This window comes from Chlorocebus sabaeus, chromosome 2 (genome assembly GCF_047675955.1).
Source record: "Chlorocebus sabaeus isolate Y175 chromosome 2, mChlSab1.0.hap1, whole genome shotgun sequence".
NCBI lineage: Eukaryota > Metazoa > Chordata > Mammalia > Primates > Cercopithecidae > Chlorocebus > Chlorocebus sabaeus.
Window position 1 is genome coordinate 98,190,051 of NC_132905.1, and position 27,989 is coordinate 98,218,039.

Sequence of the window (27,989 nt, forward strand, 5' to 3'; positions counted from 1 at the left end):
GGGACGGCGGCGCGGCGCAGGCGGCGGGAGTGCGAGCTGGGCCCGGGTCTCGGCCGCCGCCATGGCCGCGGTGGACCTGGAGAAGCTGCGGGCGTCGGGCGCGGGCAAGGCCATCGGCGTCCTGACCAGCGGCGGCGACGCGCAAGGTGGGCGGGGGTCCCGGCCGCGTCGCGGTGCAGGGGGTGGGGGGCGCCTCCGTCCCGGCCTCTCCGGAGCGCCCGCCGAGCCCTGGGACCCGGGTCTCGGGCCGGCCCGGCCTCCCTACAGCCCCGGCCTCCAGCCCCGGCCTCCCTCCTGCCCCGGGTCCGTCCCCCGCTCCGCCCCAGCGCGGTCTCTGGCCTACGTGCGGCCGGCCACGTTCTCGGCCTCCGCCTGGGTCTTGGCGCCGCCCGCGCCCTGCCTGGGGGGTGTGTCTGACTCTGGGCTGCGGGGCAAGACCCCTCGAGGATTCCCCAAGGCCACGTGAGCGGAGGGTGCCGGTCCCGCCGCCCCCAGAGCCTGGTCCTTCCTGGTTCTGAAGCGACCTGGGGACCCGGTGCCTCCCGAGAGCTGGCGCCAGGCTGCGGGTTTCCGGGACCTCCTCCCGGCTGGGCGGCGGGGGCGGGCTCACCCCCGGACCGCGCTGCCTCCTCGGGGCCCTCACGGCCGCCTTCCGTATGGGTCTAGCTGGGGAAGAGGGCGGTGGGGAGATGAGCTGCCCGGGGCTTTGAGCAAAGCCCCGTTGTCACTCTTTTTGCAGAGGTACTGGGGAGGCCCCAGGTGGTGGGGACTGGGAGTCGGCAGAGCTGGGTGGGGGTCCGGCCTGGGGGCGTGGTATCCTGGCACTCTCCCTCCTGGATGCCTGGTCCTGCCCACTGCCGGCCTCCAGTGTCTCTGGCCTGACATGTCCAGTGTGGCACCTGTGGCACAGGACACCACTTACCCTGACCCTCAGGAGGAGAGAGGAGAGGATTTAGGAGACCAGAAGTGAGGTGCTGGGTTGGGAAGGGGCCCAGCTAGCACCCCAAAGCTGTGCAGCGGGGCCTGGTCTGTCTTTTAGAGTTCAGAAAATGGTTGAGAAAATGCAGACACACCCCCCTTAGCCAGCTTCAGGCACCTGACCCTCCTTTTCCCTATCTGGAAGCCAGGAAGAGGGAGGAGGAAGCTGGCCTTGACCAGGACCGAGTCAGGGAGGCAGGAGTGGCCCGTGGGTGTCGCTGTCTGAACCCCGGCCTGCAGAGGGCGCTCCTTCGGACCTGGCTGAGCCATGCCTGTTGTGAACCTCCTCACTGCTGTGGCTCGAGCGGGAGCTGCTGCTTGTTGCCGGCCACTGGCAGTGTCCTGGGGTGTGGCCTGCTGGGTTGTGGGCCCAGGTGGGAGAGGAGGTCCACGGCCTTGGAGGGCCACTGGCAGTGTCCTGGGGTGTGGCCTGCTGGGTTGTGGGCCCAGGTGGGAGAGGAGGTCCACGGCCTTGGAGGGCCACTGGCAGTGTCCTGGAGCGTGGCCTGGTGTGTGGTGGGTCCAGGTGGGAGAGGAGGTCCACGGCCTTGGAGGGCCACTGGCAGTGTCCTGGAGTGTGGCCTGGTGGGTTGTGGGTTCAGGTGGGAGAGGAGGTCCACGGCCTTGGAGGGTGGACTCAGGAAACTCCATCCCATGATATTAGACCCAGAAAGGCCTGAGTCTGGAGGGCAGACGGTTGCTGCAGGGCTGGCCCTACTTGCCCACCAGGGAGGCGCTTTCTTGGTGAGGCTGGCGAAGCCCCAAAGGCCACCCTGTGGCTCCCTGAAACACAGAGGGTCCCCAGCCAGCTTCCTTGTCTGCAAAGTGGGAGCATCAGCAGCAGAGGGTTGGGAAGGTTCAGAGCCCGGGGTGGCACCCGTCCCCCCATCCCCCGCCGCCCCGCGCACAGACTAAACAGAGAACGGGGGCCCGCTGGAGGTCGCTGAAGGGCAAGCCTGGCAGGTGGTTCTTGGGCCAGCGGGGCGGGGGGGGCACACCCAGAGTGGCAGACAGGCAGTTCTGGATGCTGGTGGAGGATCTGGAGATGGGAGGCCCCTCCTGACCCTGTGGGCAGGCCGGCTGGGTGGGCCTCCCGTCTCCATCTGAGCTGGGAGTTCTGAATGCCCAGCGTGGCCCCAGTGCCTGGTATGGGGTGGGCAGCGCTTCCTGGCTGCAGCTGGGAGGGTGCCCACAGTGCACCTGCTGGCTGATCATGGCATCCCAGCTGGGCCTGTGTCTTCCTCTGTAAATGTCCTCCCTTCCCAAGCCCCTGGCAACTGCAGCGTCTCTGTGTGCGGGCTCCCACGCGTGGACAGGGAACAGGTGGTTTTCTGCAAGGGAGGAGGACTCCACACGCTTCCCCAGTTGAGAGCTGGGGCTGATTCAGGGAGGAGGATGGGGGCGAGTAGGATGAGAGGAGCTGGCATTCTGGGCAGAACCAGAGTCCTTCTGTTTCATGAGTTCCTAAAAGCCGTCTGCGGGGCTCTCCCCGGCCACCGCTGCCGCCGCAGTGTGGCTCCCCATGGTGGGTGCCCTGTTTTCCTTCTTGGGGCCCCACTGCCTTCCTAGAAAGGCTGACCGTGGGCGAGGGGAAGCCCATGGCCGAGTGTGCCCTTCTCTATGCCCTGTGTCAGCCGGGCAGCAGGAGAGTGGGGACTGGGAGGCACTTTCCGCCCCGATGCTGAAGTCTACGTTTGTTGGATGTATGAGAACAGCCAGTCTCACCATCTGCCAGTGTTGCCCAGCCCTGGGACTTCTCAGGCCTCAGTTTCCCCTTCTGTGAAAAAGGGGGTTGGGGACAAGACAGGCCACCTTGCAAGTTCCTTCCAGCCAGCCCAGAAGTCCTGTTCTGTGTGGCTCTGGGTCATGCCTTTCCTATTGAACAGGGGTCCGTGTTGTCGAGCAGGGGAGGGTGTTGTTCAAGGATGTCTATTTGCACAATAACCCGTGCAAAGGTAGCTAGAAGATTTGAATTAGGCCGGGTGTGGTGTCTCATGCCTGTAATCCCAGCACTTTGGGAGGCTGAGGTGGGCGGATCACCTGAGGTCAGGAGTTCAAGACCATCTTGGCTAACATGATGAAACCTCTACTAAAAATACAAAAAATCAGCTGGGTGTGGTGGCACGCATCTGTAATCCCAGCTACTCAGGAGGCTGAGGCAGGAGAATCGCTTGAACCAGGAGGTGGAGGTTGCAGTGAGCTGAGATCGAGCCACTGCACTCCAGCCTGGGCAACAGAATGAGACTCTGTTTCAAAAATAAACAAAGAAAATACCCCCAAAATCAGCCAGGCATGGTGATGTGTGCCTGTAGTCCCAGCTACTCAGAAGGCAGAGGCAGGAGATTCACTTGAACCTGGGAGGCAGAAGTTGCAGTGAGCCAAGATCATGCCACTGCACTCCAGCCTGAGTGACAGAACGAGACTGTCTAAAAAAAAAAAAAAAAAAAAAGACGACAAAAAACAGCCTGGCCTGCCTGTGCCCACCTTCATCTTGCCTTGGCCTGGGCACTTTTAATTCTCTGGGCCGTTTGTCTCTGCCCTGGCCCTGCAGAGGATACCACGCCCTGCCTTTCCCTGGCCGGGGTGTTTGGACGTTGGTTTCCTGTTATCGCAGGTGAGGACTTAGCTCCCTGGCCCGCACGCCTCCCCGACATCGTGGCGTCCTGTTTGGAGCCTTCAGGCTCATGCTTACATCCTTAGCTGATCATTAAACTTTGCGACCATTTCATGCTGTTTTCTTGCCCGGGAGCTAATGGTGAGGAAAGGTCACTGGGAACCAGCACACCAACCTCAGACATCAATTTTGTTCCAGCCTTTTTTCCTGGGCAGGGGTGGCTGTCACCTGCTGGTAGGCAGCGGCAGGCCCACCGTCCTTCCTGCCCTCTGACTGCGTGGTGCTGACGACTGCTGCCCGGGGTTTATTTTGAGAAAGAAAAGCCGATTAAAGGACCACTAAAAAGGCCTTTTGAAGATTACAGCTTCCAGTGAGGTTGACAGAGAAACCCACTCCAGTCCCGTTCTAAAATCCAGAGTTTCCTCCTTCAGGCCGCAGCCAGTCCCGTTCTAAAATCCAGAGTTTCCTCCTTCAGGCCGCAGCCAGTCCCGTTCTGAAATCCAGTTTCCTGTGACATGGCCACTTTGTTCTCCTCCCAAGGGCTCAGCACAAAGCTGGGTTTTGGCAGCTTCATTGTGTCTGGGCGTCAAAGCAGGTTTTATTTTTCGGAGTGCCCTGAAGACATTTGGAAGCGAGGGGTAGTCTTGCCGACCCCTGATCCTGGAGCCCCTTTGCTATGCGCAGGCCCCCTGACAAACCCACCAGGCCAGCTGCTGAGATGGCTGTGACCCTGGGCTGAGCCGCCCAGTGGCACACAGACTCCGCCTGGAGCTGGGGAGACCAGAGAGGCCGTGTGGTTGGACGGCGTCCTGGGTGCGCTGCTCCCTCCCTCTCCTTGCCCTGCCTGAGCTGCCGCCTGCCAGAGGTGGGCTTGGGCCTGTGGTGGGACCAGGTCTCTAGGGAGGGCGAGGGAGGGGCGGAGGCTTAGCTTTGGCCAGCTGTGGCTGAGTGGATCTCCCTCACTGCCCCCGACTCTGGTGAGGGTGGGGGACGGGGAGCCTGCAGTCACAGCACCGCCTTGGACGCCCAGCCTGGGGCAGCAGGACTTGGCTCTGCCGGCTGTTTTTGGTTGTCGGGTGCTTGGGGTGGCTCAGCTGTCTGGGGTAGGGGGCTCGGCTGTCTGGGGGTGGCTCAGCTGTCTGGGGTAGGAGGCTCGGCTGTCTGGGGGGGCTCAGCTGTCTGGGACGGGTAGGGGGGCTTGGCTGTCTGGGGTGGCTCAGCTGTCTGGGATGGGGTGGCTCAGCTGTCTGGGATGGGGGGCTCGGCTGTCTGGGGTGGCTTAGCTGTCTGGCGGCGGGGCTCGGCTGTCTGGGGTAGGGGGCTCGGCTGTCTGGGGGGGCTCAGCTGTCTGGGATGGGTAGGGGGGCTTGGCTGTCTGGGATGGCTCAGCTGTCTGGGATGGGGGGGCTCGGCTGTCTGGGGTGGCTAAGCTGTCTGGTGGCGGGGCTCGGCTGTCTGGGGGGGCTCGGCTGTCTGGGGGGGCTCAGCTGTCTGGGGTAGGGGGCTCGGCTGTCTGGGATGGGGGGGCTCGGCTGTCTGGGGGGGCTCAGCTGTCTGTGGGGGACTCAGCTGTCTGGCGGGGGGGGCTCGGCTGTCTGTGGGGGGCTCGGCTGTCTGGGGGGGCTCGGCTGTCGGGGGGGGCTCAGCTGTCGGGTAGGGGGCTCGGCTGTCTGGGATGGGGGGCTTGGCTGTCTGGGATGGGGTGCTCGGCTGTCTGGGGGGACTCAGCTGTCTGGCGGGGGGGCTCGGCTGTCTGGGGGAGGGGGACCTCGGCTGTCTGGGGGGACGGGGCTCGGCTGTCTGGGTGTGTGTGGGATGCTTGCTGGGCTCCCATCCCCGTTTCAGCTGTAGCAGCCCCGTGCCTATCTGTGCCTATCTGTGTGGGGATGTGAGGGAGGCGCTGTTCCTTTAGAGACGGGGTTGCTTGCTCAAGTGGAGAAGCTGCCAGTGTGGGCAGCTGCAGCTCCCTGCAGGCTCTGTGTTCCGCCCGTTCTGACGTCTGTGTCGCTTCCTCCTGGACGGCTGCCGGGGTTGGCTCTAGCCCTCCTCCCCGTCGGGATCCCCTGGCCGCTGGGTGGGGAGAGGGGGGAGAGGGCCACCTGCTGAACCTGAGGATGGGTCTGGGTGAGTCCTGCCACTGCTGCCACCTGCTGGCCTCTGGAAGGTCCCTCACCCTCCCTCTGGGACCTTGTTGGATCCCTGTAGTGTGGGGATGGTGGCAGATATTGTGGCTGCTACATGGGAACCCTGCACAGTGTGCCAATCCCTGGGGTTTCTCAAGGCGTGGGGCCTCACCTCACACCTGCTCCCTCCTGCTGAGCCCCAGGTCGAGCTGGAGAGCGGATGAGAAGCGTGTGTAACCAGGGTAGAGGTCGAGAGGCCTCTCGTGGGGTCTCCATGTTTGAGGGAACTGCTGAGGCTTGGGCAGGAGCTTCCAGCAAGTCAGCAGCTCCACCTCTGCGAGTGCAGAGAAGGGAGGAGGGCAGGGGATTTTGAGGGGCACGAGGCTTGGGGACAGAGGACCCGCATGGCTTAGGGATAGATGGCATGGTATGGGTGCCGGGAGGGAGGCAGGAAGAGCAGGGCTGGTCCCAGGGGAAAGGGCACGCTTAGGTGTGTGACCCGGCTCCAGACCCCACTCAGTGGGGGGACCCCGGCCGCTGGCTTGGGGTTCTTCCTCTCTGAAGATTAGGTGGTCTTGGCTGCCCCTTTTGTATGAAGTCATGGATATCTTTTGAGTTGGGGGCTGTCAGGAAGAAGGTGTGGGGTACATTAGCAACAGTGTTTCCTGTATGCCCCTCTCCCGCCAATGTCCCTGTCCGGGAAACCGGCTTTGTCAAGGCCCCCACCAGGATGGGGGCTTTCACTGCAGTCCCGGGAGCCCAGGGCAAGGGGACAGGAAAGAGGAGGTGACCTCAGAGCCTGGTGGCACCAGCGTCATGTTCAGGCTGGGGGGTAAGGGTGCCTGAGGCCCTGGGGCAGGGCAGTGCTGTCCCCAGGGTGGCTGAGGTTGGAGGGCCTCCGTATAGTCCCCCATCTCATTGCGGAGGAAGGAGCCCATGCCCATTCCAGCGAGCGCCTTCCTCAGTGCTCAGAGGTGCTCCCTGCGCCCCTCCATCCCCGTGCCGAAGTCTGAATGTCTGGGGTGAGGGCTGGTGTGGGAGGTGCTGGCCTCTTTTCCACTGCCCACTTTTTATCCTGCTTTGTGGTCAATACCTGACCCCGTGGCCTGTGAGTGTGGGGGCTCCGTGGCAGAGGTTGGGGCGGTGGGGTGTGTTCGGGACAGCCACACACGCCTGGTTGCCACGCCCTGCATGGGATGTACCCAGTTTATCTGGGCACCATACTCCAGGTGCTCGGAAGCTGAAGCCTAGAGCCTGCTGGGTTCGCCCGAGCCTCCCCCCGGGGCCCAGGGCTGGTCCTCAGGTTTCCTAGCCTGGCGCCTTCTGAGATGGGGAGGGTGTCCAGGCCTCCCCACCCCCTGCCCTCTGAGATGGGAAGGGTGTCTGGGGCCTCCCCACCCCCTGTCCTCTGAGATGTAAGGGTGTCTGGGGCCTCCCCACCCCCTGTCCTCTGAGATGTAAGGGTGTCTGGGGCCTCCCCACCCCCTGTCCTCTGAGATGGGGAGGGTGTCCAGGGCCTTGCATCTCAGCGTGGGACTGACAGGTTTGCTCTGACCTCCACAGGCATGAACGCTGCTGTCCGGGCTGTGACGCGCATGGGCATTTATGTGGGTGCCAAAGTCTTCCTCATCTATGAGGTAAGGCCAAGGTGGGCTGTGTGTGTGCAGGGAGTGGGGGCCTCCTGAGGCACAGGCCGAGGTGTGTTCTGTGTGGGTCACGGAACAGTGTGGGTCTGGGAGACGGGGTGGTCCTGGCCTGGAGGAGCTGATGGGTACTTGGTCTTGGGGAGTGCGAGGGGGAGCTTGGGGCCAGGCCAAAGGCATCTGCAGAAAGAGACCTGCTGATTCGGGGATTCAGCCTGGCTGGAGGCTCAGAGGCTGCAGGGGGCGGGCCTGGGGGCAGGGAAGGAGCTGGGTGGAGAGGGAGCCCAGGCCCTGCCTACAGTGATTGGGCCAGGCCCCACCCACCACACCCGTAGCCTGGGCCCTTGTCCTGCCCCGAGGCCTCTGAGTGGGGGCCAGGGACCTCACCATCGCTGCCCTTGTCCTCCCCAGCCTCCTGCCTCTCCACCCAAACCTGAGGAGCAGCCCCTGGCAGCAGCTCTGCTGTGTCCATGTTCATTGTGTTCCCGTAGGAGCAGCGGATGCCCCCCTGCCTCAGCCCCAGTCCCCGTGGGAGATTTGGGGCTCGCCCTCCATCCTGGGTATTTACACACGCACACTTGCACTCACACGTACGCACACACAGGCGCATTCACACACTTGGGCCACACCACGCAGGCACAGGCTGCACTCTTGCCTTGTCTGATGGTTTTGCACAAGGCCTTTTGCTATTTTGTTACCATTTTTTACATAATATGTAGCTGTTTATATAAAATGTAGCAGCCCCAGCTCTACAGCTCCAGGCGCTCAGCCCCACTCCGCTCACTGCTCACCGCTCACCGCTCACCGCCCTGGGTCCCAGTTCCCCACCTTGGCCCCCACCTGGGCCCCACCTGCCCAGCCCTTCCTCTGTGGGACTGTGTGAGTGGATGAGTGAGTGGGCAGTCTGTGCTGGCCCGTCCTCTCCCTGTGGCCAGGCTGGGGTCCCTGCCCGTGTCGATTGGGAAGCAGGTCTCAGAGCCCTGGGGAGCTGGGTGTGGGGGCCCCTCCAGGCAGGCTGGGCTGTGTCCCTACGAAGCTTCCTGCCACCTGCTCGACCTCCAGTTTCTTCTAAGTGGCAAAGGGCAGAAATTAGGGTTTTCCTGACCCCCATACATTCGTGGTTGGGGCAGACTCCTGTGGCAAAAGACAGAAAACAGGTTCATCAGTGCAGGGTATGTCCTGGAAAAGGGGAGAAGAGGCACTTGGCCGTGCCTAGAGTCCTGGCTTCTGCAGAGCCCCAGCAGAGACCAGTGCACCTGGAGAAGCCGAGGGGTACAGGCACGCAGTGTGAGGGCCCCCGGAGGTGGGGGAATGCGGGAGGGTGAATTTATGGGAAAAGGAATGAAGGGGGTGGGTGCGGGTCCTGGGGCTGTCTCTGGGTGCGGAGGGTTCTGAGGGGCATTTACGTCCCGTCCAGGCGGCAACAGGAGGAGCCTTAGTCTTGGGATGCTGTGTGCTGCTTTCCTCTGGAAGGGAGGCGAGGCTGAGAGCTTCCCTGCACCTGCTGCCTAGTGGGCTTTAGGTCAGAAACATCCACATCTAAGAGGAGGATTTTGAGGTGAGACATTCTGGTATAGCGGCCCGGGGAAGACTTCCCCTCCATCCTGCGAAGGTTCTTGGAAAAATCTACTTGCGAAAGGCGGTTTAATAGAGCAAAGGTGCTGGCATTCACTGTGAACAGGCGTGGAGAGGTGGGGCGAAGACGCTGACCTGCCCTCCTCCCAGGGCAAGGGGACATGGGCAGCCTGGATGATTCTAGAGGGGGAGGAAATTTTTTTTTTTTTTTCTTCGAGACAGAGTCTCACTCTGTTCCCCAGGCCGGAGTGCACTGGCACAATCTTGGCTCACTGCAACCTCCGCCTCCCGGGTTCAAGCGATTCTCCTGCCTCAGCCTCCCGAGTAGCTGGGATTATAAGCACCCGCCACCACACCCGGCTGTTTTTTGTGTTTTTAGTAGAGACGGGGTTTCACCATGTTGGCCAGGATGGTCTCGAACTCCTGACCTCTGGTGATCCACCTGCCTCTGCCTCCCAAAGTGTTGGGATTACAGGCGTGAGCTGCCGCGCACGGCCATAAATGGTTTTTAGGGGATTCAATGGGCTTGGACAGCGTCTGTTGGCCCTGGTGACTACCTGCCCAGGTGTGTTGGCAGACACAGGTCTTTCTTCCTGTGATGACCTCAGTGCATGGAAACTCAGGGAGGGGGACTGGCAGTCACTGTTCCTTTCCCCAGCAGCTGTGGGCTTTAGGCAGATTCGAGGGCTTCAGGGAGCAGCTGCATCCCGAGCTTGGAGGAGGCAGAGGGTCAAGAGGCAGGAGGGGGAGGTCAGGGAGACCTGTGGCTGCGCCCGTTCACATCAGACTGCATTTTGGGTTTCTGAACCCCAGCACTGGTTTCCTTCAGCAAGGAGACTGATCCCTTCTTCTTGGGGATATTGTTAGGGCAGAAAAGAAGGGTGGCCTTGGAGGTGAAAACCCTTCTCAGTTCTGACACAAAGGAGGGCTCATAACCAGGCTGCTCTTATCCTCCCAGGCACAGCCCAGAGCACAGTGGGGAGGGCCCTGAGCCTGGGTCCAGGCCTGCAGGGGTGAGAGGAGGGGACGGGACGAGAGGGGAAGGAGGGGTAAGGTGAGTTGGGCCTAGGAGGACAGATATGGAGAAGTAGTGGGTGGAGAGGGGCAAACCTCTTCTAGAAGGTTCCAAGGGTAAGAGGAGGTTGTGTCTGAGACTGATTCCAGCAGACCTGAACCACTGACCTTGTGGGGTCTCTGGGGACTGCTGGGCTGGCCACACCTGCCTGCCCCTCTGCCCAGTGGAGCAGGGGCCTGGCTGGCACCTGGGCTCTGTATTGGGTCCTGAGTTTTACAGACAGATCTGTGTTTGGTGGCCTCCTGCTCAGGTGGGGCTGTGGGTTTGGAATCATTTTCCTATTTTCCTTGTGCCTGGCTCAGGGCTGGTACAGCCACAGGGGCCAGGCTGGCCTGGCCTGAGCCAGAGGAAGTAGCTCTGTGGTCCCTCAGATCAGCCCCTGAGATGGGGTGGAGCACCTGTCCCCCAACCCAGCTGGTGGGGAAGGGAGGCTGCCAGGCTGCGAGCCCGCCATGGCCAGAGTGGGGATGTTTGCATGCCCCGCAGCGTGCACTGTCCCTTGACCCCCTGCCTGGTTGAGGCACTTGCCCTCCTGGCCCCCAGGGCCCTGACACCCGGTTGGGGAGGAGGCGGAGGGAGGAGCAGAAGCCCCGGCAGAGGAATGGCTGCTTCACTGCTTCACCTCACGGCCCGGAGAAGGCTGCTGATGCCATGGAGGGACCGGAGGCTGCACTGAGGAGGCCGCCCTTCTCCTCTCCATACCCTTAGTGAAACACAGTCATGAGGGCCCCTCCCCTCAAACAACAAGAAAGGGCTGGCCGTGCAGTAGGAAACGGGCACGTGGCATGGAGGCTGTGCAGGTCCAGTCTGGGAAACCCCAGGTAGAACCAAACGGGGGGCAGATCCGTGGCACCAGATGGAAGACCCAGTGCGGCCAGCGTGGCGGGACGCGGAGCCTGAGCCCCTGCCCGGGGTGTTGCCGGCCCTGCGGGCAATGGCCACTCGGGTCCACTGGACCCAGCAGCCCCCTCAGGCGGGGACCTGCCTGAAACACGGGCGCATCCCTGTAGGGAGGTGTGTGTGTTCTCAGCTGCCCACTGTGGTGGGCAGATGGTAGCCCGGGCTGTTCACACGGCCGCCACACAGCGGGAGCACCCCGCTGGCCACACGCCCAGGAGAACTCCAGTGGGGACAGAAGGAGCTACACACAGCAGCCTCTGCGGTGTCGTTTCTAGGACGTTCAGAACAGGCAGACCTAGGATGCACCCTCAGGAGCTGGATGGCGGGCTCTGCTGGGGCCTTAGGGGCGCTGAACTTGCCTGTGTGGATCCGGGTGGGGTGAGGGAGCTCAGACAGGCCCCTGCACCAAAGCGCTCACCAGCTCACCACAGGAGTCACATCCCGGGACACACGGGCTCACCAGTCGTGCAGAGGGTGTCGAGCCCCCTGTGGGGCACCCAGACCCCATTACCCCAGGCCCTGGGAGTGGTGGGGCCTCACAGTCAGCCCCCTGGGCCAGCTTTCTGTTGGTGGGGTGAAAGTCCTGCTCCCACACCACATGCTGCCGGCCACCATGGGGTCCCCTATCTCATGCCTGCCCCACTCTGATTTCAGGGTTACGAGGGCCTCGTGGAGGGAGGTGAGAACATCCAGCAGGCCAACTGGTTGAGCGTCTCCAACATCATCCAGCTGGTGAGGCCCGGGAACGCGGATGCATGTGTGCACACGGACTTGTAGACACATAGAGACAGACCTGCACACACAGACACACAGACATGCACACAGACACACACACAGATGCGTGCACACACAGACACACAGACGCACACACAGATGCGTGCACACACACAGACGCACACACACACAGATGCGCGCACACACAGACGCGCACAGACCCGTGCACACACTGGCATACACAGACGTGTGCGCACACACAGATGTGCACACACAGAGACACACAGGCGGTTGCACACATACACAGATGCGTGCACATACACACAGACACGTGCACACACATGCGTGCACACACAGACACAGATGCCCACAGACATGGAGACAGACACAGGGATAGACACATGCAGACACGTAAATAAGAGATACACACATAGATACACAGATGCACACACAGGGACACAGATACAGGAACATACAGACATATGTACTCAGAGTCACACACACACACGTGCTGCACCCCACGGGGCTCCGGTTCAGGCTGACCCTGTCATCTGCTGCCATGGAGTTGTTGGGTCACAGGGTCCTGGGGTTGCCAGGGGCCAGGAGGGCCTGGAGATATGGCGGTGCTGGGTCCTGGAGGAGCCCTGGCTGAGGCTGGCTTTAAGGGGCTGCGTGAGCACACCTGGAGCTGCTGCGGCTGCGGCTCGTGCCCTGGAGGCCCCAGCCAGTTCCCTGAGTTGGTGCAGGCCCTGTGTGTGCACATGGGCACACACGTGTGTGGCAGTCTATGCGTGTGAGTGTGTACTGTGCTTTCTGGTCTCCAAAGCCTTCTACTCTATTACTTTGAGGCTTCCTGAGCCCAGGGCCGGAGGAACATCGTCCTCCTCTTTGTCTGTCCAAGGAGAAAGGCCCAGGGAGGTGGGGCCACTTCAGGTTTCCAGGGACCCTGGGCTTCTGCCTCACTCTGCAGGGTCCGCCAGTCCCCTTGCTGCCCAGTCCTGGGGTCCCTCCGATGATCCCCAGGGGCTGTCTGCCGCCTGCCAGGTCCCTGAAGTTTCTGCCCTCTTCTGTGCAGGGCGGCACTATCATTGGCAGTGCCCGTTGCAAGGCCTTTACCACCCGGGAGGGGCGCCGGACAGCGGCCTACAACCTGGTCCAGCGTGGCATCACTAACCTGTGCGTCATCGGTGGGGACGGCAGCCTCACGGGTGCCAACATCTTCCGCAGCGAGTGGGGCAGCCTGCTGGAGGAGCTGGTGGCGGAAGGTGGGTCTGTGCCTGGCGCACTGGAGGCCTCGGGGTTTTGTTTGGCCGCTGCTGCCAGGTGTGGGAATGGGCAGGACAGAGGGAGGAGGGAGCCCTGGGTACCCCGAGGCAGATGAGGGGCTGTCTGGCCGCTGCCAGGGCGGAGTGGCGCCCGCCAGTGCAAGCTGGGACGTCTCCCAGAGATGGAGGTCAGGGCTCAAGCCTCAGGGAGGTGACCCGGGCAGTGCCTGGGGCTGGTGGAGGCCAGCGTGGCTCACCCTGTGTCGCGTGGACAAGTCTCTGTGATTGATCCGAGGGAGATTCTGGACAGGCGTGGTCACAGTTTGCAGAAATAGAGTTAAAGTTGGGGTGACATCAAGACACAGAGTCCTGACTGAGATTGCCGCTTGGAAAGTGGCCACTTGGAGCCTTGTCTGTTCCATGTCCCTCACATGGAGGACCCTGAGGTGAGGCCTTGGCCATTCTGCGAGGCACCCCAGAGGTCCCCCGTCTGCACTCGGCTCCAGCGGATCCAGCCGTGCTGCTGCAGGGTTCCGGATGGGAGGAGGCTGAGCTTGGAACTCTGGGGCCCTGCCAGGCTGCACGCCTGGGATGCGGGAGGAAGGGTGGCAGGAGAGGGGTCTCTGGCCCTGTGGTGGGGCTAGTGGAGCCTCAGCCAGGCCCTCCTGCTTCTCCTGGCCCAGGTAAGATCTCAGAGACCACAGCCCAGACCTACTCGCACCTGAACATCGCGGGCCTGGTGGGCTCCATTGATAACGACTTCTGCGGCACCGACATGACCATTGGCACGGACTCGGCCCTCCACCGCATCATGGAGGTCATCGATGCCATCACCACCACTGCCCAGAGGTGAGTGAGGCTGGCGCCAGCTGCCAGCTCAGGGCCCCTCCTCCCCGCACGGTGGTGAGGTGGCCTCGGGGTGATGGCCATCTGCAAGGGCAGTGGACTCTGGTAGCCCCAGCCTCCAGGCCAGCTACCCTCAGCCCCCAGCTCGGGGGATGCATAGTGGGTTCCACTCCCACTCTGCCAGGCTGCGGGGGGCCTTTGTGCAGCCCCTTCTGAGGGGCAGCTGCTTGCCCTGGGGTGTGATGCCCCCCCAGAGGAAGTCCTGGGCTGGCCAGGCCTGGGCTCAGCAAATGACCCTCAGCTTTGGAGCAGATCAGTCGAAACCAGCCCAAAGGCTGGAAGGAGGCCAAGGTATCTTTTAGCTCAGAGCCTGGGCACGAGAAGGGGCTGTGCCCTGCCTGCCTCTCCATCCACCGGGTCCCTTGGGCACCCCCGCAGGGAATCGGGCTGGCAGGGCCGTGTGGCTGGCACTGATGCCTCCTCCTGTTCCATCTCCGCAGCCACCAGAGGACCTTCGTGCTGGAGGTGATGGGCCGGCACTGCGGGTGAGGAGGGTCTTCCTGGCCTGCAGGGGCGGGCCGGGTGCTGCTGGGGACCGCAGCGACAGGTGTGGCATATTCAGGGCTCAGTTAACACCATGGGTGTGAGAGAGCCGGGCGGGGGCCGGGAGAGACAGAGAAGCTGTGGCCCAGAGTTGGGCCTCCGGGGACGGTGAAGCTGCCCTCAATGACTGGGCGGGGGTCCTGAGCAGGTGGGCACTCACTCCTCCAGGTACCTGGCACTGGTATCGGCACTGGCCTCGGGGGCCGACTGGCTGTTCATTCCTGAGGCTCCGCCCGAGGACGGCTGGGAGAACTTCATGTGCGAGAGGCTGGGTGAGGTGGGTGCTGTCCAGCCTGCTGGGGGCCGCAGGTGTCCTGGGCCCTGGGTAGTGTCCCTGGGGTTTTGGAACCAACTTTGACCAACTCATGCATCACTCATGGGTTCAACAGCAGCTGCAGGTGCCTCTCGGGGCAGGACGCACAAGGAGTGGGGGCTACGGGGCTGACCTCCGTGAGGCACCTGTGATCCTGCCCTTGGTGGGCAGGAGGCAGAGGGGGTCACTCAGGCCACCACCGCCTCAGGCTCAGCTCCGTGGTCAGTGTGGGGAACTCGGTGAGGCTGCTTCCTGGGGTGGGATGGCTGAGCCTGGGCCGGCGGGAGATGGTTGGTTGTGAGGATGAGTGGCCCTAGCAAGGTCCAGACAGCAGGGCCCTGGGGGTGGCAAGGCCAGGAGCTGGGCCAGGTGGGGAGCAGGGCCTTCCCCTGAGGGCGGTCAGGGCCCAGGGATGGGTTCTAGGCTGGAGAGATGTATCCGAAAGTGGCTGTAGTCACAGTGGACAGAAGGTCCTGGAGACAGGAGAGGGTAGGGAGGCTGCTGGGAGGCCACGACCTCCTCTGGGAGGGATGGGGGGTACCTGGCCGGGAGAGGTGTGCCTGGAGTTGGGGTGCCTGGAGTTGGGGTGCCTGGAGTGGGCGTGCCTGGAATGCTACCCTCTGGTCCCTTGGGGTGGAATTGGGGGCTCTGGCCTAGAACAGGCTGACACTGCCCTGTGGACCCTGAGACCCCTCAACTAGGACAGGTCGGCCCCTTGGTGGGGTGGGGCTCGGCTCAGTGGTGGACCAGAGGCATGGGCCATTCAGGCTGTCCTCCGCTCACGCCTGACCGTGCAGGGCAAGCCCAGGGGCCCCGTGGCTCTAGCTCTGTCCTCTGTGCTCTGAGGCTGAGGCAGGACCACTGGAACCAGCCCTGGGGGCACAGGGTGGGTCTGAGGCTGACAGGGTATCCCTGTCCCCATGTGAAGGTGGCAGCGTCACTGCCATCTGTGTGGACACTGGTTCCACCTCCGCGTGGCTCTACAGCGCTGCCGAGGGCAGTGGGAGAGACCGTGGGTCATGACCTGGCTTCTGGAACCTTCCCCAGTGGAGCCCAGGGGCTGGGCGGAGATAGAACCCTACAGGCGAGGCTGGCCCGAGGTGCGGGTCCTGCGAGGGGCCTCTTCTCCTAGGGCAGAGACTTCACCCCGGGGGGCCCGGCTGCAGTGGCGACCTCGGTCTTGGCTTATGTCTGTGACTCAGGTTGGGCCCTCCTGGAAGTGGCCTGGATGCGAGGTCGGCCCACCTGGTTCCTTCCTGCTCTCTCGCTGAGAGCCTGTTTTCCCCTATAACATGCGGGTGCCCGCCTTGCCCACCACCCAGGGTGCACTGGGGCAGGGAGGGTGGTGCAGCTCTCCTGCTGTACCTGCAGCCCATCTTCCAGGTGTCTGACCTCACCTGCACCGGCGCCACCTCCTCCAGGGAGCCCTCCACTCCCACCGCACCCGGGCCCTGTCTGAGCTGCTCCCACCCTGTTCCTGGTCGGAGGCTCTGTGGCCTGTGGTAGGGCAAACAAGGGGCTTGTGGCTCAGAATGAGTCCCACAAATGTTTGTTGGGTCATTGAAGTGGATGCTGGAAGCCCTTTCAGTTCCCAGAGAGCTGGGCCACGGCCGGCGTGTGGTGCTGAGGCAGCAGCCTGAGGCTGGCAGAGGCGATGGTGTGTCCCATGTGCACCAGCGTGGACCCACAGTGGCTTCAGGGTGCAGGGTGTCCGGGGACCCCTGGCTGGTGGCAGCGACGTGAGGCCCCCGGTTTTAAGATGAGCAGATGGAGGCTCACAGGAGTCACAAGCAGCCCAGGCTACCCCGGGCAGGCCCCTCTGCCCTGTGCCCCACGGAGCTGCAGCCCTGTGTGTCTTCCCTCCTGGAAGGCTTCACCAGACACAAGGGCCCAGTCCCAGCTGTGTGTGTGCTGGACCCAGCCCCGAGGGTCCCCTTCCTCCCCTGCTGCCCTTCCCAGGCTTTCGGGCAGAGTCCTCTTGTTCACCGCCTCCAGGAGGGCGGGGGTCCCAGTGGGCCCAGCGTGGTCTCTGCCCTGACGCTCCAGGCCTCCTTTCCTCCTGCTGGGTGGGGGTTATGCCCTGGCCCACGTGGGTTGGGGATGGTGGCCCCAGGGAGGGCTCCTGGCGCCTGGGGGCTGTGCCCGGGGCAGGTTTCCCACCTGGCAGCTGAGCCCTGTCGTGTCTTTGACCCAGACTCGGAGCCGCGGGTCCCGACTGAACATCATCATCATCGCTGAGGGTGCCATCGACCGCAACGGGAAGCCCATCTCGTCCAGCTACGTGAAGGATGTGCGTGGGCCTGGGGGCGGCCACTGGGCAGACCCCCTGCTCCTCTAGCCCACGTGGGCTGGGGCTCAGGGCTGGTCCTTCGCACTCTCCTGCAGCTGGTGGTTCAGAGGCTGGGCTTCGACACCCGTGTGACTGTGCTGGGCCATGTGCAGCGGGGAGGGACGCCCTCTGCCTTCGACCGAGTCCTGGTAAGTGGCCATCACCCTGCCCTGTGTATGTGCGTGGGTGAGCGTGGTCTGTGCGTGTGAGCAGTGTGCACGCAAGTGTGGCATGTGCACTGTGTCCATGTGGCTGTGGGTGAGTCTGTGTCCATGTGGCTGTGGGTGAGTGTCCATGTCTGTGTGGGGGGGTATGCAGGGGGATGCGTGGTCCTCGTGGGTGTGTGTTTCAGTGTGTGTGGGTGTGTGTCAGTGTGGGTGTGTGGGGTGGGTGGTCCCTCAAGTTGTTGCTCCTCCTGGGGGAAACTGAGGCCTGACTTCTCCGTTCCCCTGCAGGTGTAGGGAACTCAGACCTGGGGACCATGGGAGGCCCCCCGCCAGCCTGTGCCTCCTGGCCGTTCTACCCCCCCACCCCCTTCCAGCCCCACGTGGCAGCAGTCAGGGCCACAGACCTTCCTGGTGGCCAGGGACAGGCCCTGGGAGAGGGGCTGGGTGGGCAGAGGGTGGTGCCCATGTTGCCTGCGGCGTCACGGTCTGGGAGGCTGGTGCTGGGAGGGAGCATTTGGGGTCTGGCGTGGCCTCGCCGTCCTTGGTTCTGATCACTGCTGGGTCTCACTTTGTCCTCTGCAAAATGGGAATCAAGTTGGTGCCAAATGCAATGAGTCTGGGGCCAGGAAGGCCCCATGGAAGGCAAAATGCCTGTGTGTGAGGGTGGTCACCATGCAGGGCCATAGACTGTCAGGCAGGTGGGACTTGTGCTGAGGGAGACCAGATGGCTGCGCCCAGCTCTGTGACTGCACCTGGCCCTGTGACTCCTGTGCTGAGCTGAGCCTTCCCAGGCAACCCATGGAGCTGGACGGGGGCCGCTGTACAGAGGGGACGCTTCCTCAGAGAGAGACCCCGCCGACCTAGCCAGGCAGCTGCTGTCCCCTCTGTGTGGGCTCAGGCTCACTCAGAAGAACCTCTTGAGGGGCCTGGGACATCAGGGCAAGCCAGCCGCGGCTGCCGAGCCTGGGTGGCGGAAATGCTGCTGCCATGACCGGGCCAGCCAAGCGCTCCCAGCCTGCAGGCTGCAGGGTTTTCCAGCCAGTGTCTTGGATGCCCGATGCCAGCTCTGAAACAAAGGACAGTTGATCACCCGCAGTCCCAGCAGCTGTCACCCAGAGCATCAGCGTTTTTGAGCTCCCTGAGCCTGTATTCCCACTGGGTGACATGGAGGGGCCGGGGAACCGAGCATGTGCAGTGGTAACCTGGACTTTTCCAAGGAGCCTCAGCCTGCATGGGGGGTGTCTCCGAGGCTGCTCCCTAAACAGCATCCCGGAGAGACCGCCCGGAATAAGGTGCCGCCTGTGCCTCACGTGCAAGATGAAGAAACCTGTGTGGACCCCGGAGGGCTGTCTGTGGCCCCAGGAGGCCAGCTGCTGGGCTGCTATAGGGCCGGCCACTGGTGGTCATGGCACGGCCACGGCGACTGCAGGCCTGACTTTCTTGTCCACTGTGGCCAGTTCCCGGGGTGGGGCTGGGGCCTGCCTTTGCAGTGTGTCCCTAGCGGGCAGCTCCTGGATGTGTCCACTGCCCATCCCCTTGGCTGGCGCGGACACACACCAGGGAAGTCACGACATGAGGGCCTCCATGGGAGGAACCATCGCAGCGGACGGGGCCCTGGGGACATGGCCTGTGTGCCCAGCCATGACACTGAGCGACAGCGGGTGGGTTGCATCACATGGCATGCTGCAGCCCACAGTGCAGGCTGGGCCTCCCGGCAGGGCAGCGAAGACCCTGAAACGGGGTCCAGCATGCCGTCGTGAACGCTGGTCAGACACGTTTCCATCTCTAGTGCCACCTGTTCTGGAAGCTTCCATCAGCGTGGGGGGCTCTGGAAGCTGGGGTTTGCACATCTGCAGAGGATAGGCATGTAGCTTGGGGTAGAGGGACCAAGTGGGTGTGCCAGCCTGAACCCTTCCCCACAGAGCAGCAAGATGGGCATGGAGGCGGTGATGGCGCTGCTGGAGGCCACCCCTGACACGCCGGCCTGCGTGGTCAGCCTCTCAGGGAACCAGTCAGTGCGGCTGCCCCTCATGGAGTGCGTGCAGATGGTAAGCCCTGGGTCCCCCCATCAGAACCGCCTGGGCCCTCCCTAATCCCCACTCGCAGGCCCCACTGCTCTCTGGGGATCTCAGCACCATAAGCACCGGAAGGCAGGGCCTCGTGGCTGGCCCAGGGCATCCCAGGCCTCCAGGGAGGGAAGGGGATGTGAGCACATCCCCGGGTGGGACGTGGGAGCTGGGACGGTCCCCAAGAGGTGTGTTGGAGCTGCAGGGAGTCTGGTGAGCAGGGGAAGTTGTGGGTCCTCAGCCACTGAGCTTCTGTGGGCAGTGGTGGGAGTTGGGGTTAGGATGGGATGGAGGAGGAGGGGCTGGTGATCAGAGTGGAGCCCTGGGAGGAGCTTGGGCCGTTGATGGGGGACACGGGTGGCTGGAGCAGGGACCCCGGGAGGGGAGGCGCGGGGAGCAGGGACCCCGGGAGGGGAGGCGCGGGGAGCAGGGACCCCGGGAGGGTAGGTGTGGGGAGCAGGGACCCCGGGAGGGTAGGTATGGGGAGGGCAGAGGCCAGGAGGCTGGGTGTGGGTGCTGGTCAAGCCCCGGCTCAGTGGGTTTGGAGGCCTGCAACGGGGGCAGAGTGGCCCTGCCTGGAGCTGGGACTGCTGGGAGGAGGAGAGGGCAGCTGGGGGCAGGGTAGGGCCTCTTGGCCTCAACCAGCCCCAGAAGAGCTGGCCTTGGTGGTGACCACTGTTCCCAGGAAGAGGCTGCCAGGCCTGGGCCAGGGTCAGGAGATGCCGGCCAGATCTGCCCTTGTCGGTCCCACCGGACAGGGCAGTAGCCATGGGTGTTCTGGCCGGGCCCTCCATAGCCTGTGTTCTGTTTCTCTTCCTTAAGACCAAGGAAGTGCAGAAAGCCATGGATGATAAGAGGTTTGACGAGGCCATCCAGCTCCGTGGCGGGTAAGCCCCCTCAGCAGACCCCTGCACTCTTACTTGGCTGGGTCCCGGTGCCAGGCAGCACGTGCTGCGGTGGTGCTGCGCACTCCTGGCCTGGTTCGTCCTTCTGGGCACCGCATCTGAAGATGGAGGGAGGAACGGGCCTGCGGGGTGGTACAGGAGGCGGGCTGGGAGGTGTGGTGCTGCAGGAGACCCTGGGCGGCAGCATGGGCAGGGCCCAGTGCACAGGGATCTGGGCATGGTGAGGGGATGAGAAGCTGTGGGCGCAAGCCCAGGATGTGGGGTGGCCCCGTGGGGGCTGGGAAGGCTGGCAGATGTGGGGTGTGGGTGCGGCCCTCCTGCAGGTGTCCTGGTGGCCGGGTCAGGCTGGACTGGACGTCTGGTTTCCCATCCATGCCCCCACCTGCTACCAAGGTGGTCAACCTTCCCTTGAGCTGGATGCCGGCCACGGGCTTTGCTACACGGGTGGTGCAGCCTCGTGTTGTGTTGGGGGATCCTGCACCGTCTGTGGAAGGTGCCCTGTCTGCCATACGTGGTGTCTGCTGCCTCATGGCTGAGCTTCCGTCAGGCCGTGTGCCTGTGACCAGCCTCCTGGGCTGTCACGGCTGTGCTGTGGCTGTACGCTGCAGGGCTGCAGGGCTGTGCATGGCGTGACCCGAATCCTTTCCAGGAGCTTCGAGAACAACTGGAACATTTACAAGCTCCTCGCCCACCAGAAGCCCCCCAAGGAGAAGGTAAGGCAGGGAGTGGCACCCACAGAGGGAGGAACGGGCTGTGTTATTCTGCAGCCTCTTCACGCTGGCCCCTGTGGCTGGGCCTGCCTGCCCCTGCCTTCCCTCTTGCTGGGGGCTGAGCTGGAAGCTGGGAGGGTGGGCTCGGCCTCTGCCTAGGCTCAGGCACCACTGTGACTGGCAGGTCCCTGCTGCTGGGAGCCTGGCTGCAGGGCTGGCTGTCGCTTCTCAATGGTTGATGGAAATGAAGTCAGGCCCACAGGCTTAACTCAGGAGAGGAGGAGCCACTGTGTAGAAAATGTCCCCAGCGGCCACGCGTTGTGGCTCACACCTGTAATCCCAGCACTTTGGGAGACTGAGGTGGCCGGATCACCTGAGGTCAGGATTTCGAGACCAGCGTGGCCAACATGGCAAAACTCTGTCATTACTAAAAATACAAAAATTAGCTGGGCGTGGTGGTGGCAGACGCCTATAATCCCAGCTACTCAGAAGGCTGAGGCAGGAGAATCACTTGAACCTGGGAGGCAGAGGGTGCAGTGAGCCGAGATCGTGCCATTGTACTCCAGCCCGGGCGATAAGAGTGAAACTCTGAACATAAAAAGAAAATGTCCCCAAACAGCTGAAAACCTCAGGAAATGGGATCTCTCCGAAATAAGGATGAAATGGCTTGTTTCTCAAGTCCTGGGGGACAACGAGAGTCCTGTAGAGAGTCATGGTCAGTGAGGTCCTGGCTCCCAAGCCCCTTGAGCCACAACTGGAGCTGCAGGCTGGGGCGGACAGCGTGGCCCAGCCTGGGTCTGGTCCTCCCATCTGTGGTCATCTTTGGGTGTCCCTGCTGCTCCAGCTTCCTGCTTATCCCCACAGCTAGTCAGTGGGCTGCACCCTTCGAGGTGGGGCAACATGGTCTCCATGAACCACCCAGAACCTGGCTGGGGTGTGACTGACTTTGTGGGCAGCGGGGCTGGCTCGTACCAGGACCAGGTGGGGCCATGTGGCTATGGAGCCCTTGGGTGTGGCTGCTGCCAAGTCGGGTGTGCCACACGTGACAGGTGCACGCCAGGTTCAGAGTCTCAGCACGGGGGCTGCAGGGAGGTGGTGGCAGCCGTCACTGGATTCACATGGACATAGTGGGGTTTTGGTCTATCAGGTTAAATTAACTGTAGTCCTCACGGGTCTGTCTCCATGTGTTTGTCCCTTCCCTTAACGTGGCTACTAGGAAACAGGATAGTCAGGGCCCCTACCTTCCTCGTGGCTGTGCCCCTTCCTCTCCCCCCACTGCTGGCCCCTTGTGTGGGCTCTGACCTGTGCTCCTGTCCCCAGGCCTGGCTTCACAATGGTGCTCGCCCCCTCTGCCTCCTCTGCTGCCTGTGTGCCGGGCTTGCACCGTGTCTCTTTTGGTCTTCACCAGAAACTTCTGGAATTAGAACAGATACCGTATTCCCAGGGCAGTCGGTGTGCTGGGCAGTGTCCAGGCTGGTGGCAGGGCCTGGCCCCTTTTTCCAGAACCTGCTGGCCTGCTGACCTCCTGTGCAGGTTGGAGGTCCCCTCCCTGGCCGTGCCTCATGCTCGTCTCCCCTTCTCTCTGAAGTCTAACTTCTCCCTGGCCATCCTGAATGTGGGCGCCCCAGCGGCTGGCATGAACGCGGCCGTGCGCTCGGCGGTGCGGACTGGCATCTCCCAGGGCCACACGGTGTACGTCGTGCACGACGGCTTTGAAGGCCTAGCCAAGGGTCAGGTGGGTCCGGCAGGGGCAAACAAGTGAGGACTTGGGCCCTCTGTGTGCAGACTTGGGGCGTCTCCTGTGGAGGGCCGGCTGCTAGAGGTGGAGGCCGAGGCCTGGGTCCATGAGTCGGTGCCCACCCAGGCCTGGGTGCTCAGCTCTGCCTGCAGCGTGATGCCCAGCACTGGCTGGCCCCCGGGCACAGGCCCACCCCTGGGGGAAATTGGCCAGAGGCTCAGACTGGCCCCTGAAGCTGCATGTCCTCCTGACAGGTGCAAGCAGTAGGCTGGCACAACGTGGCCGGCTGGTTGGGGCGTGGTGGCTCCATGCTGGGGACCAAGAGGTGAGCTGCCTGCTGTGGGTACCTGTGGGCAGGAGGGCCAAGGCGCAGTCTCCAGGCCCTGCAGGTGGGGGCGGCAAGGGGAACCCAGCCCAGGGCCCTGGGCTCGGCCCCTCTTCCGGCTGGTGATCTGTGCAGAGCAGGCTTCACGCCTCCTGCCTGGGGCTTCCAGGCCTGAGCTCAGCTGTGTAGGGCAGGCTGCTCTGGCAGCCCCATGCCCACGGTGGGCTCTCTGTGGCAGGGAAGCTGGCCCAGTGTCTGTCACTGCCTGGCCAGGCCAGGCAGCCTGAACTGTCACCACTCTGGTTGTGGCTATGGGCCTGTCTGATGGCTTTTGTCCCAGGGCCTGAGACCCTTCTGTGGGCATGGGGAGGGCACAGTCACCCTGTGCGCTACAGGGGAAGTCGCTGAGTCCTGAGCCACTGAGCGGCTGCGAGGGCCGGAGGAGGCGTCCCCTCCCGCTGCTGAGTGTTGGACGAGAAAGCCTCGGGCGGGAAGGGGTGCCCATGGGGAGCCCAGGGGGGTGGGGGGTTCACTTGGTTGCCTGGTCCATGCCTGGTGATGCTGAGTGGTGCCCAGGCAGCTCACGCTGGGCCCGTGTGCCCCTCTCCATGTGAAGCCACAGAGTCACATCCAGGGCGTTGCAGTGACTGCTGACTGGCTCGGGGAACGGCCAAGGCAATGCCTTTCTGTGATTAGATGCAATGTGGACATGCGTCCCTGGGCGTTGCATGTTCACACGGATGTGTCTCTGACTGCAGGACCCTGCCCAAGGGCCAGCTGGAGTCCATCGTGGAGAACATCCGCATCTATGGTATCCATGCCCTGCTGGTGGTCGGCGGGTTTGAGGTGAGGGCTGCCCGCGGATGAAAAAGTCCTGGGGCGCAGGGGACCCGAGGTGTCCTCCCGCTGAGGGGCCCGTCCTGAAAACCTGTGTGCCGGCTGGGGTGATGCAGGGGCCAAGAGGATCAGGGTTTTAAGTGTGGTGTGTGGGCTCGGGAGGGTTCTTTACTTTCTCCAGAAAGTTTCCCAAGGTTCCAATTAACCCTGGTGCTGAGGAGGGGCAGGGGAGGAAGGGGGCTTGGAAGCGGGAGGACGAGGAAGAAGGGAGGCAGAGGAGGCAAAAGTGTAGGTGCGGGATGGCATTGCTTACGTGGTGTCCTGGCACTGGGCAAGCTGTCCCTAAATAATAAATGAATGACAGCCCTTCCCCCTTGCCCTCCAAAGCCAAGCCCACTGCAGGCTTCATGGAGTGGATCCGGGGTCAGAGTGGGTTGGAGGGGCCTCCTGACCCTCGTTAGAGTCCAGTTTCCCTGGGAGGTGTCCTGAGGTGACACCAGGCTGACTGCCTGGCCCAGCCCCAGGGGATTGAGCAGGTGGGTCCTGGAGTCTGGCACGGGGCACGTGACAGGTCAGCAGGGAGCAGGGCTGGGCGGCTGCCGGCAGAGCCTGTCCCTGGCCCACCCTGGCCTCGGTGCTGCCCTTGACCTGCCCCCTGTCCCTATTGCTGCAGGCCTATGAAGGGGTGCTGCAGTTGGTGGAGGCTCGCGGGCGCTACGAGGAGCTCTGCATCGTCATGTGCGTCATCCCAGCCACCATCAGCAACAACGTCCCTGGCACCGACTTCAGCCTGGGCTCTGACACTGCTGTAAACGCTGCCATGGAGGTACGGGGCTCCTGGACCCCTGCCTGCCATGCCCAGGCCCTTGTGGGGTGGGGCTGAGCCTACGGAGGCTGCTGGAGGGGACAGTGCGCGGTGAGCACCCGGGAGGGCTGCCAGGGTTGGGGTTGGTGGGGCACAGGTCCGGGTGAAGGGGCTCAGCTCCCTGCCATAGCCACTTCTAGGGCCAGGGGGCCCTGCGTTGTTCCTCGCTACTCTGATGAACTCAGACGGGGAGACCGAGGCAGGAGTGTCCCTGCCCCAGTGCTGGGTAGCCTAAGAGCAGTGCCTGGCCTCTGTCCATAGGGCCGGGGACACCCCTGCCTGCCCACAGAGAGTGTGTGTGCAGGCCACTGTCCCCTGTGCCCTGAGACTGGGGTCACCTGGTTGAGAACCCCTGGTCCTGTGGGGCCCAGGTGGGAGGTGGGTCCAAGCCTGGTGCTGCTGACTCCGTGGGTGCATCAGCCACAGGCTGCCTCTGGAGACACAGGACTCCCTGCAGGGTAGCCATGCCCACAGCCTGCAGGGAAGGGTGGGCACGTGGAGGACCCCTGACCCCCCTTGGCCCCCAGAGCTGTGACCGCATCAAACAGTCCGCCTCGGGGACCAAGCGCCGCGTGTTCATCGTGGAGACCATGGGGGGTTACTGTGGCTACCTGGCCACCGTGACTGGCATCGCTGTGGGGGCCGACGCCGCCTACGTCTTCGAGGACCCTTTCAACATCCATGACTTAAAGGTGAGCCCAGCGTGGCCCCTGCTGTGACAGACCCGCCGGCACGCCAGCCTGGGCCCCAGACACTCAGGCCGGCCAGCGCAGGGCAGGGCCCGGGGAGGCGGGACTCATAGCCCAGTGCTCCTGCTGGCCCTGGGTCGCTGGTCAGCCTGGAATTCCCTCCCCACAGTCCTCTGGCTCATCCGGCCCCTCCCGCAGGTCAACGTGGAGCACATGACGGAGAAGATGAAGACGGACATTCAGAGGGGCCTGGTGCTGCGGTGAGGCTGCTGTGGGTCCCCGGCCACAGCTAGGGGCTAGGGGCGGGGCTGCTGAGGAGTGGCTGGGCAGGAGAAGGCACGAGGGGTCCTTGGAGAGGGTGGGTGAGGGCGGCTTTCCTGGGAGCTGGCACTCCCTCTCCCAGGCCTGGCCCAGCGGGGACTCAGGATTTGGGGGAGACCTGAACTCGCTCCCCGCTGACTCAGGCCCTGCCGTCTCTCTCAGGAACGAGAAGTGCCATGACTACTACACCACGGAGTTCCTGTACAACCTGTACTCATCGGAGGGCAAGGGCGTCTTCGACTGCAGGACCAACGTCCTGGGCCACCTGCAGCAGGTGTGGGGCAGGGGTGAGGCTCTGAAAGGCTTGCCCCTCTTCCCTGCCACCATCTGTCCCCGGGCCCAGGGGTCCCAGGCCTCACAGGCACCCACGGGCACTCCCGGCAGGTCCTCGGGCATGTGTGCCCTTCCCCAGTGAGGGGACCGAGGCCCGTATCTGGGTGAGGTCTCATTCCAAGAAGGGCTGGGGCTGGGGCCAGGCCCGGGCCAATCCAGGACATTCACATGCTGAGCCCGGCCCCCACCCCTCCAGGCCTCCTGCGGCCACATCCGCCGAGCCCCTCACCTAGATCCCGGCATGCTCCCTGCCCTATGGTGGCCCTGCAGGAAGCCTGTGTCCTGGGGTTTTCTGAGCCAGAGAGGGGGAGTCAGGGTGGCTGGGGATGGGGCCCAAGGTGGGGCCACTGGCTGCCAATGCAGGAGCCCAGGGGTCACTTGACTTGGCCAGGGGCAGCCGACTGCCGGCCTCGGGAGGCAGCTTCTGGCCTGGACTTGGAGCTGGAGAGAGCAGGCAGAGTCCTCGATGTGGGAACAGATGGAAACTGTGCAGGGGTTGGAAGGAATGGGTGTTTAGAAGCTGCCTGGGAGGCTCCCCGTGGGGACCCTGTCTGCACTGGGGTTGGGCCTCCCCTCTCCTTGGCCCAGGCAGCCCAGGGCAGCTCCAGGAACCGGGCCTTGCCTGTTTCTAGGGCGGTGCCCCAACCCCCTTTGACCGGAACTACGGGACCAAGCTGGGGGTGAAGGCCATGCTTTGGCTGTCGGAGAAGCTGCATGAGGTTTACCGCAAGGGTAGGTGGTGGGTGCGACCTGAGGCCTCACTTCGCCCTCCCCTGGCTCCCTGGGGCAGGGCCCGGCCTTGGAGGGCTCCCACGTGCCTCTGTTTGCAGGACGGGTGTTCGCCAATGCCCCAGACTCGGCCTGCGTGATCGGCCTGAAGAAGAAGGCGGTGGCCTTCAGCCCCGTCACTGAGCTCAAGAAAGACACTGATTTCGAGTGAGTTCCACTGAAGCCTCGTGGAGGCGCGTGGGGCTGAGGGGTGGCCCAGACTGTCCCCCAGGCAGGTGTGCCAGGCCCCGCCCCGCTCGCACCCTGACCCTGCAAGTCCTCCTGGGCCCCCATGCCCCGGTCCCCGCCAGGCCATGGAGAGCAGGGACCATGCCCAAGTCTTCTGAGCGTGACACTGGGCAATGCTTTTGGGTGGGCATGGGGGCACAGCGTGGCAGCCAGGATTGGGCACGCCCGAGGGCGGCTGTGGCTGACTGTGCTGTGCCTCCGAGGGATGGGGACCCCAGACCCGTCCCAGAGGCCGCAGGGCTCCATGGATATCGAGATGTTCAGAGGGAGGGGCATGCACAGGCCGCCGGGTTGGGAGGTGGGGGGGGTTGGGGGCATGGCCTGAAGAGCTGCCCTGACCCCTGACTCCCCATCATTCCCCCATCCCCGTCCCGCACAGGCACCGCATGCCGCGGGAGCAGTGGTGGCTGAGCCTGCGGCTCATGCTGAAGATGCTGGCACAGTACCGTATCAGCATGGCTGCCTACGTGTCAGGGGAGCTGGAGCACGTGACCCGTCGCACCCTGAGCATGGACAAGGGCTTCTGAGGCCATGCCCACGCCCCTCCCCAGCCCGCACCCATGCCAGCTGCAGCGCCAGGGCTCAGATGGGGCCTGGGCTGTTGTGTCTGGAGCCTGCAGACAGGTGGGGGCTGTGTCCTTGCTCAGCCCAGCCCCTGCCTCTATCCCTGGCCACCTGCCAGGCCTCCTTGGGGCTGGTCTTGAGACCAGCCTGCCAGGCCCTGCAGCAGGAGGACAGAGCGTCCTGGGGCATCCACCTTCCTGCCCAGGGGACGTGGGGCTGTCGGTGTTTGCAGGCCGATGTCCCCTGGCTTTGGCGCCCCATGGGCCCCAGCCTCTCCCCACTCTGGGCTCACTCACAGGGGCCAGCCCTCGCCCTACCCGGCCTGTAGGCTGCCGGTGCCTGGGTTGTGTTGAGAGGGGGATGCCCTTGGCCCTGCCTCACTGTGACCTGCTCCTGCCCACGTGCAGCACCTGTCACCTTTTCTAGAAATAAATCACCCTGACCGTGGGGTGCATCGGTCTCTGGAGAGCACAG

At 63.6% G+C, this 27,989-nt stretch overlaps 1 protein-coding gene across 1 annotated transcript; it reads left to right on the top strand.

Moving 5' to 3' along the window:
* On the top strand, positions 1-27,981 carry PFKL (phosphofructokinase, liver type). The gene is made up of 22 exons (XM_007969848.3): positions 1-146; positions 7,279-7,352; positions 11,563-11,640; positions 12,698-12,887; positions 13,571-13,736; positions 14,234-14,278; positions 14,505-14,613; positions 16,844-16,939; positions 17,035-17,127; positions 19,068-19,193; positions 20,034-20,098; positions 20,766-20,829; positions 22,415-22,561; positions 22,819-22,889; positions 23,648-23,735; positions 24,400-24,552; positions 25,119-25,283; positions 25,479-25,540; positions 25,764-25,875; positions 26,567-26,666; positions 26,765-26,870; positions 27,331-27,981. The coding sequence occupies exons 1-22, from the start codon at positions 62-64 to the stop codon at positions 27,476-27,478; spliced, it is 2,343 nt and encodes a 780-aa protein (XP_007968039.3). The 5' UTR covers positions 1-61; the 3' UTR covers positions 27,479-27,981.
* The last annotated feature ends 8 nt before the right edge of the window (positions 27,982-27,989 follow it).

Coding starts and splice junctions, on each gene's coding strand:
- PFKL (XM_007969848.3), top strand. CDS start 62: ATGGCCGCGGTGGACCTGGAGAAGCTGCGGGCGTCGGGCGCGGGCAAG. Junction 14,614..16,843: donor TGTGCGAGAGGCTGGGTGAG/GTGGGTGCTGTC, acceptor TCTTTGACCCAG/ACTCGGAGCCGCGGGTCCCG. Junction 24,553..25,118: donor CTGTAAACGCTGCCATGGAG/GTACGGGGCTCC, acceptor CTTGGCCCCCAG/AGCTGTGACCGCATCAAACA.